Source organism: Puntigrus tetrazona, chromosome 6 (assembly GCF_018831695.1).
Source record: "Puntigrus tetrazona isolate hp1 chromosome 6, ASM1883169v1, whole genome shotgun sequence".
Classification (NCBI taxonomy): Eukaryota; Metazoa; Chordata; class Actinopteri; order Cypriniformes; family Cyprinidae; genus Puntigrus; species Puntigrus tetrazona.
In genome coordinates, this window is record NC_056704.1 from 5,001 (window position 1) to 15,000 (window position 10,000).

The window sequence follows — 10,000 nt, forward strand, 5'->3', positions numbered from 1 at the left end:
CAAAAACTCAAAAAAATTTTAATTTACTGTAAACCCCGTTTCTTGGTGTATGTGAATACTTTAAGCAGTAAGAACTTCATTCGGACAACTTTAAGGGAGATTTCGTTCGCCCTCAGGGAGGTTTTTTCCCCAAACGGCGGCTCCCGAGCCGAACACCGTCCCAAAAACCACGAATCAACGGAAAGGCCGTTTGTCCCGATCGTTTATACGTGAAAGCCACGGCCGACCGGTGTGTTTTGAGGGAGACCTGGCGCAGAGTTTCCGGTGCTCCTCCGTCAGCCGCGTCAGCTCGATCTGGAGCCTCGCGCGCTCGTTCGCGGTGGCGTCCAGCGACTTGCGCGCGTCCGCGAGCTCGGTCTCGTAGAGGCGGCGCACGCTCCCGACCTCCCGGCGCGCGTGCTCCTCCTTCTCCTCCAGCAGCAGCTGCATGGCGCCCTTGTCGCTCTCCAGCTGCCGCACCCGCTCGATGTAGTTCGCCAGGCGGTCGTTGAGCCGCCGCAGGTCCTCCTTCTCCTGCAGACGCGTCAGGCGCGTGGGGCTGGCGCCGCACGGAGACGCGCCGCTGCGCCTGGAGGAGCGCGCGGCGGAGGCGCGGCTCTCCGTCGGCGTGGAGGTGATCATGGCCCGTCGCTTTAACCGGCGGAGAGGAGCGCGAGCGCGACGAGTCGGGCGAGTTAAGCGCGTCGCGTGCGTGCGTGCGTGTGTCGGCTCGCGCGAGGAGACTCAATTGCGCTTCATCGCTGTCAGCTGCGCCGTGACGTCACGCCACGAGACCGCGAGCGCGTTTAAAGGGAAAGATGGAAACAAACGCGGCAAAACGAATATTTTGGCGCTGGCGTCTAAACGCGATATTTTTCTTAAAACTATAGCCATGTTTGGCTGAGGAACAATTATGCGAAAATATAGACCCTTTAGGGCTTTTAGGACACGCCGTTTTTATATTTTCACTAATTATTATATTATATATTTTTTATATTTTTTGCTTTCCACTATGATTAACGTTACAAACAATCAACTTTCAACCATTAAAATGGTTTTCTGTAGTGTGTTTTCAGACATATTTCGTATATTCACTATTTATAAATAAATAATATATATATATATATATATATATATATATATATATATATATATATATATATATATATATATATGTATGTGTGTATATATATATATATATATATATATATATATGTGTGTGTGTTTTTAACATATGTACGAGATGTTACGTATTACGGCTGACTTTAATGTGTTTAATGTGAATTGAATAAACATCATAAGCTACTAATTAGCCTGTAACGCGTTCATTGTACAAAACAGAAGAGTAATGAACGCTTATGTTATTGAAGAACATTTTCACTCCAGTTCAAGCAGTCCCAAAAACATCCTTAATAATCTATAGAGCTGTTTACACTTTGAATGAATCTCTTACTTACGTTCATACTTCACTTTGTCGTTTCTGAAGAGATTTCAGTCAGCCGGCGCGCGAAGCGACAAAACAGCGATGACTCACCTGGACGCTTCTGATTGGTCCTTGCGTTCTTAAACTCATCAGAACCGTGTGCGATTGGTTATAATGCGCAGCGCTTTTAAATACGTTTGCGTGTGTTTTTCTGGTGGTGGTTCAGCTGGTGATATTTTTCTCAAATTGATATATATATATATATATATATATATATATATATATATATATATATATATATATATATATATATTATAATTTAAAATCATACTTTTTACATATGGTTGTATGTATGCATGTATATATATATATATATATATATATATATATATATATATATATATATATATATATGTGTGTGTGTGTATATATATATATATATATATATATATTTTTTTTTTTTCATTGTTACTTTGGTACTTTGAAATTAAAGAATACTATAACATAGGCCTATTGTGTATAATGTTATATCCTTTGTTGAACACATATTGAGCCACTGAATTTAATAAACGATCATAGAAAATATTATTTTCACCGGTTCAAAAAAAGCGCCAAATGCACCAGTTATTAAAAAGTTATTAAACAGTAAATTGCATTACTCGAAATCAAGTAAATCACATTAATAAACACATTAAACCACTCACCGTTTTTAATATCTTCAGTGTTTTTATTCTTTTATTCTTCTTTTCAGATACTTCCCCAGTTGACCGATTACTTTTTGAGAATTATAAACATTTATTTATTTAGTCATATTATTATTATTTGTATTGTAAGTTTAATAAAATAGTGTTATTTTATGAGGCACCATCTTATTAAATCTACACTAATTTGCATAAATTGATAAAATCATTGATAAATCTCATTGGTTAAAGCCAGATTACCTTTGATTTTGTTCATATAGAGTTAAGTTTTTTTGTTTTGTTTTTTATCACTACATAAATCACGTAAGAAAATATTTTTTCACCATGATTCTGAGCATAAAAAAAAAATCAGGCAAATTAAATATAAATAAAAAAATATAACGCTAAGTTTTGTGTCTATAAACGCTGCTGAAGGAAAAAAAAAGCTTTTGAAAAACTACGAAATCAAAGAGCATTACCTGGAAAAAGCACAGCAGAATACAGAACCGAGTCAGTTTCCCATTCAAGCATATCTGCATACATTTACACGACTGTGTTTTCTAACACTATACCATTGTTTCTCATCTTCTTCTGTCTGAATGCCGCTCTCAAAGACAGTCACAGGTTATATGCATCAGTATATACAGCTGTTTATTTGTGATTTTTTCCAAAACATCTCATTTACTACATACAATGCACAAAATAAATGTGTAACGGACATTCGAGGGGAAAGAGACGGTCTACACCGACAGGTTAAAAACCAAAGAACTCTAGTTATACATTAGTGTTTGGAGCTTTTCGTGTTTCTAGAAAAATAAAACTCGTGCGAGGTGTGTCCGCGAAATGATCGCGTCCTGCGTTTTGGAAAGCGGCGATGGCTTCTGGAGGGATCCAAACCGTGATTCACCGCCGGCCGAGACCTGTCCAAGATTTCCAAGAGTGTTCGGAAAAGTTCAGAGCTTCTTTTACGACCACATTTAACTAATTTAATGCTCTTTTTTGGGGGGGTTTCCAGAAGCCGCAGAATTGCACCATTTTAGGAATGGTTCACTCTCAAAAACAACCCCCCAAAAAACGTTAGATATCTCGTTCCAGACGTGCATTATCTCCATTCTTCCGTGAAACCCAACAGGGAATTTGAGGCCTAAGTTTCTCCCTTCCACAAAAAGCAGTGATTTATGCGTCCGTTGCCCAAAGAGGACAAACAAAAGCATCGTAAAACCATCATATCGTATAAAACCAGTTGACTCGCGCGCCGTATTTCCAAATCGGAGCTTGGCACGGTAAATAAGGGCTTCGTTGCATGGAAAGCAATTCTCGTTTTGCGTTTCACAGAAGAATACGAGAGTAGAGAGTGAACGAAAGGGCTATTCCCAAGAGAAACCTGGACCTAAACAAAAGGTTGCTGGTGAATCCGTCTCGAAAAGACGAGTACCGTGTCTAAAACAGCGTGATAAAAGTGCTGCTTTTCCAACCAACTAATCCAACTGTCCTTCGTTTCTTGGAGACGCCCGCAAACAAGCGATTACTGAATTGAATCCATGTTGGAAAAATTAACAATTTACCTCGTGGTAAAACTAAACTGCGACGCGTAATCGTGAGCAGAAGTACGGGAAATAAGGCACCTGATCCCAGGAGCGTTCTCTCGGATCCGTCGCTCCGAGACAGACGTGTTTGGATCACAGCGAAACCATCGGCGCTTTCCCGTGGTTTTGGCTCGGTTCATTCCCGCGAGCCGAGAATCACAGTCGGACCGCTCCGCTCCGCTCCGGTCTCGATGCGATGCATCTTTCGGATCAGACCACGCTGGAGCCGAGACTCGAAGAGCCGCTGGTTAATAAACCACGCAGACGGCTGGTCCTGAGGTTTCGCGAAAGTCGTTTTTGGCTGAGAGTCGATTCCTGCATTATGTTCTCATTCAAGAATCCCTGCAGTTTTTTTCGTGGCCCGATTCGTACGCACTTTCCCCCGAAATGCACGCGCGTTGAGTCCGACTGCGAGCCTCGGTCTCGCCGATGAACGTCTTCACGAACTGCATCGAAACTAACGGCCGAACCCTGGCACGCTCCCAAAATAAGGCTTCGGGGTGTAGGCACACAGAGGTCTTTCTCTGAGCTAGCGTGGAGAATCCGCTTCTAACAGCGACCGAACGCGGAGAGGTGATCCGCCGTCTTCGGCGCTGAAGAAAGTACTAAGTTTTTCTGTCTGTAAAGTAAATGCTGGTGGAGAATCTGCGTGGAGCTCAGGGACGAATGGATGGAGAAATGGCAGAATAACAGTGAGGATAAAAGGTGGGCTTTAGAGGAAAGAACAGAGGGGATAAGAAAGAGACGTGGCCCAGAACCCGAGAAAACTGGCCTCGTTTCAATCAAAACTGGGAGCAAGGGGTTTATAAGAACGTGTTCAATCTAGACGAAATGGAACTGATTGGAATCAATAATAATACCAGATCATTAATGAAAAGAAATTATCATTATCTAAAAGGTGAATGCTTTTATACTTGTTAAAATTAATTATAATAATAATAATAAAAGTAGCATTGATTATTACTATTATTATAATCAACATTGCAAACAATAATACAAGCATTCATTAAAATAAAATAAAAAAAATAGCAGCACTATTAAATAATATTTCTACTAATAAAAGTATTTATGATTATTATTACTATTATTATAGTGGTAATTATATAAAGCCGTTTTTTGTATTAGCAATAAAACTATTATCGTTAATAATAACGTGAGGGAGTCAGATATGCTTCGTGCAACCCCTGATTGAGTTCCCACGTGGTCAAACGAACACGGGGACGAAGAGGCGCGAGAAACGGGCGGGAAAAAGTCTGAAGAGAGCAGCTAGGGGGCGCCAGAGGCGTTACCGGGAACAGACGCAAACGTCAACACGCACGCAAAGCCAACACCCGCAATGCCCGACCATGTAGAGACACAGTTTTCCGATGCTGTAGGACAGAGCGTCCGCGATAGCGCTGTAAAACAGACGATACTTCACACTAGCTTATTGAGGATACTTTGGGATTAGCTAGCTCGGTTGTCAATGCTTTGACATTCTGCGCGCGAGAGAGAGCGAATACTGACGGATGCTAGCAATCGGGGAACATCTCCCCGCGAAAAAATCCAACATGCGAGCGTTTCCGGCGGAAGCGTCAACTGAGACCCGCCGCGTCGCTAGCATAACACACATAACGTAGCATATCGAGAAAGGGGCTTTTGGCAGTAAAGCACCGTTTAAGCTGCAGGCTTATGGAGACGACTTGAGGTAAAACAGTCCAGCATTTGAGTCAGAGAGGAATAAATAAGTAGAAGATTTAGTGTTTCTTAAAAAGAAAAACACATTAAAATGGTGTGATGAGTACATGCGTGTACGAATGAATGAGAGAGGTAGTTCATTTTGGTTAACAACGGCACCTGGTGGTTTGTGTTGTCCTTAAAACAATCAGCATTCAGACAGTCACCAACGATTCGTTCACCCGCTTCGTCGTACGTACGCGAACGTAAATATCCTTGAGCTGGACTCGGTTTCTCAAGTCTAGCCGCGCGGCGCGAGACCGAACTGGAGCTTCGCGAACTATCGAAGCGCTAGCTTGATCTCGCTGCCTTCGATTCAGCCCAAAAACATCCAACAGAGAAGAACGACCTCTTCGGGATCCCTGCGGATGCAAAGGTTTACAATAACCGATCCAAAGTGCATAGACAGTCTAGAAGATGTTCTCCCACGCTGCAAAAGATACGCTCTTCGTTAGCGTTTCCATCTTGTTTTGTGGCGTGAACATCGAAAAACATCGAGTCGGGATGCATTTAATGAATATGTTAGATAATTGATATCGCCGTCTTTGTTTTTTGCTTAAAATGAGCAATGGGATAAAAAAAATCTTTGAATTAAGATTATTTTGATAGATTTTTGCTTGTTTTAAGCAGGAATGCAACGATTGACATCATCCACGATTCGATTTTTTTAACAAAATTAAATTGAAGACATTGAAGGCTATGGCTGCGTGAAAAAATCGTTGGAAAAAAGTCCTAAATTCTTGCATGCTTTGTTTTTTTTTTCTTCATATTCGTCATCCTTTTCTTCAAAATGCACGCTACGGATGAGCAAAAGCAGCAAGTCAAACCTCATCCGAATCATTATTATTATTTTTCAATTTGAATTCTTTTTTTAACCTTAAGGATTTGTCCGCGCTCTTTCCACTTAAAATGAGAGGCAACCACTGCATTTCAATCGTCCTCCAAAGAGGCAGCATGAGTGGTTTTTAATCTAAATTAGACTGACGTTAAACGTAAAAGATATCACTCTCTGCCAGTAGGTGGCGTTTATGAACAGCAACGATACGGTTTCCTTGGTTACCGCTACAAACAAGGGACAGTCGGTTCCCCTCAGAGAGATATTCATATAAACTGCGTCGTGACTTGTTTGGCATATCAACCGATTCGAATCCCCCCGCTCGCGGTTCATCGTTACATCCCTAGTTTTAAGTGAAAACGAACAAAATGTGGATAATATTTTCGTAAGTGGTCATTTTGCCCGTCAAGTAAATGAGTCCCGATGCAAGATTTTTTTCGATGTTCATACTAGAAAACGAGACGTAAACAGAATCGAAGAACATATTTTTTTTGCAGCATGCGCATCTACGACAAACTCCCCCCCTCGTGAAAATACTGATCAACGGACACCGGAGCGGCAGAAACCGCCCGTTTTTTTTTTCTTCCATTCATAACGTCCATCCGTTGACACCCAATGAAACAAACCCAAAACTGGCGGGACCCTCGCGGCTGGAGGTCCTTTCTCGGTAGCTTGGTTGAGGTGGCGAGAGCGAAGCCTCCTGCGAATATCCGGAGCGGGACGAAGAGGTTGTCCGTTTGTTTTCCCTTGTTGATCGAACGCAAGCGATCCAGGATCTGCATCTGAGGGTGGAAAGGGGTGTTCGCGTTCGCGAAAACACTCAACGGCTGGTCATCCGATGTTCTTTAGCGCTAGCAAAACTAGTATAATCCGATTGAAGCTTATCGTAACTGGTATCTGCAATCCAGTTTATCGTCCGCAAGGCGGTCTCGCCATTGGAGGACGGTATTCATCCAACTTCCAGCTGAGATAAACGGGGCATCGCCGTATTTTTTGTAGTTTTTCGTTAGCAGCCAACGTCTGGACGAGCCCCTCTTCCCGTGTCACCCGCGGTCATGTTAAAGCTTCGTCGAGTCCTTCGAACGGACCGTTGCACGTGTTTGTCAGATTGGCTGGTTTGAGGCAGCGGTTGTAGCAAAAAAAAAAACAAAACGAAAACGAAAACTAAAGCACCAGTTTTTGAGTCGAGTTTGCGAACGCGGAAAACAGCTAATGCAGCTCAGCAGCAGTCTGGTTGAGATGTCTCGTCGATTTGCAGAAATAAAAAATATAACCTGTTTGATATCTCAGAATCCGTACAAAACTAAGCCAATGGCAATCGCTCATAAACAAAATTCGATGTGGAACTCGCACCTAAAAGCATCGGGAATAGATACGGTCGTAAAAGCTTATGTCGTCCGAGAGAGAAAAAGACAACGAAACGTATGAAAATATCTGATTTGCATATTTCTCCCAAGCTTCTTTTCAGCTGATTAACTGTGTTAGCCTATCTTTTCGTTAGACATATTTACAGAAAACAATACGAGTGGTATTTACAGCTCCTGACCACAAGAGGGCAGCGACGAAGCGTCTGGAACGGAGGGGGAAGTCGCTTTACTTTGTCGAGTCGAAACTAATTTCCAAGCACGCATGCAAAGTGCGCAACCATTTACGTCTATACGTGGTTTTACGAACCGTTTAAAGTAAAAGTCGTCGCGATTCACACGTAAAATGGTTGATGGACGATTCCGCTCACGTTTCACGAATGAGGCCCATAGAAAAAGAATAAAAGCTTCAGCACTACATTTAAAGGGGGCTGTATGACGGAGGGTAAAGTAAGGCCTCGTCTTGAACGAAATCCAAACGAAGATCCAGGTCATGTGAGGTCGAAGCAGCTGGATATAGCCTTGTTATGAACGATAAATAACGTCGAGCAGCTTTCTCTGGGGCCGGTTTCTGCGCTTCGGCTCTCTTGTGGTCAACTAAGATTCTATCTATACAGACATTAGACCTACAGTCAGGCCTCCTCTCTCAGTTTAAAGTGTGTGTGTGTGTGTGTGTGTGTGTGTGTGTGTGTGTGATGCATAGGCCCTCGACATACACGCACGCATACAGATCGTTATATCAAGCAGGCCAATTGTAAAAGTTAGTCAAAGTGGCCACTGTCCCAAAGAAGCTCATTCTGAACTTACTACACAGACAGCAGCTAGCGCTTGACCTCACTTGCAATCGATTTTGATAGAAGTACGTCACTAATCTAACAATTTTACAATTAAAAAAATAATAATATTTGCAAAACTAATTCTATAATTTTTTATGTATGAATTGTAGATGCATATAATATATATATATATATATATATATATATATATATATATATATATATATATATATATATATATATATATATAATTATTAATATAATTAATTTCTAATTAAAATCAAATTATAATTATCTACAAATAATGATCATATTAATAAACATCTCAGATTATATATTAATATAATATACAACTATAACATACAATATGCCATTATATAAATAATTACACTTTATTGCAAAATGTAAATTAATTATAAAGAATTATACATTATAAATTTATTTATAAAAATAAGAATTAATGAATAATTTAGTCAATATATAACAGCAAAAACATAGTATGAAAAACAAAACATAATAAAAAATTGTTTAACTGCAACAATGCCATTAAAACCGGTCTTCTTTTTTGCAATGCATTATGGGATTGCATCCAGTGTATGACATGGACGCATTCATCCGTGCATTTGTAATAAGTCATAAGTCATGCATTATCAGAAAGCTGAAAATCTAGAATATAAGGGTGGGGGAAAAAAAAATAAAAATCTGAATATTGAGAAAAATCCCCTTTAAAGTTGTCCAAATTAAGTTCTTGGCAATGCATTTTACCAATCACAAGATAAGCTGTGATATATTTTTAATAGGAAACCTACATAATATCTGCACGGAACATGATCTTCGCTTAATATCCTAATGATTTTTCTAAGACGGTGATTTTGACGCACACGGCGTATGATTGGTTACTGCTCCAGGGTCACGTATGATGATGTCTTGAGACGCCACCTACATAGGGCTCTCACTAGACTTTGGAACAGAGCCACTGTGAATTTGAACTGCATTCAGTTTGGTCAACTTGTGCACGTCTCACACACACACACACACACACACACACACACACACACACACACACACACACACACACACACACACACACACTCATCTATGCACATGAACTAGAAGAGCCTGCTAATCCTATTACAACAGAGGATCACCTGGCCATACGTTTTCATTTAATACAAACCACTTCTATCTCTATCTCTCTCTCTCTCTCTCTCTCTCTCTCTTAAATATAAATATTAGTTTATATGCATCGTTCTATCCATACATTATTAATACATTCCTCTGGGGAACTCCCCGTAGCTTAGAGCCGTGCCCCGCGAGCGGCCGGGGGGCTCTGGGACGCTAGGACACCTCGCTGCCGAACACCTCCAGCACCAGCGGCGTCAGCTGCATGCTGTGCTCGGGCTGGAAGGACAGCGAGCGGTACTGCTTGGAGTGCTCCTCGTTCAGGCTGCGCAGGTCCGCCAGCTTCTGGATCATCTTGGCGTACAGCAGACGGCCGCCGGGGTGATGGATCCGGATGTAGGCCTGCAGGACGTCACACAGGCGGTCCTGCAGCTCCTCGATTCGAGCGTGGTCCTGGACGCCCGGCCGGTCTGCAGAGAACAGACGCAGTCATTCGTAACCAACCAGGGTTGCCAGGTA

The 10,000-nt window shown here is 41.5% G+C and overlaps 2 protein-coding genes across 4 annotated transcripts in view; both read right to left on the bottom strand.

The window, feature by feature from the left end:
* The window catches only part of lmnl3 (lamin L3), a 5,758-nt gene extending 4,994 nt beyond the window's left edge, over positions 1 to 764 (bottom strand). Inside the window, exon 1 of the mRNA XM_043241125.1 lies at positions 248 to 764. Within this exon, the coding sequence (XP_043097060.1) occupies positions 248 to 621 (374 nt within the window). The 5' untranslated portion in view covers positions 622 to 764. The remainder of the gene's footprint in view (positions 1 to 247) is intronic.
* An 8,604-nt stretch (positions 765 to 9,368) lies between these two features.
* The window catches only part of LOC122347266 (vitamin D3 receptor A), a 36,541-nt gene continuing 35,909 nt past the window's right edge, over positions 9,369 to 10,000 (bottom strand). For all 3 annotated transcript variants that reach the window (XM_043242451.1, XM_043242452.1, XM_043242453.1), the window contains one exon: positions 9,369 to 9,951. In XM_043242451.1, coding sequence (XP_043098386.1) covers positions 9,698 to 9,951 — 254 coding nt within the window. In that variant the 3' untranslated portion in view covers positions 9,369 to 9,697. The remainder of the gene's footprint in view (positions 9,952 to 10,000) is intronic.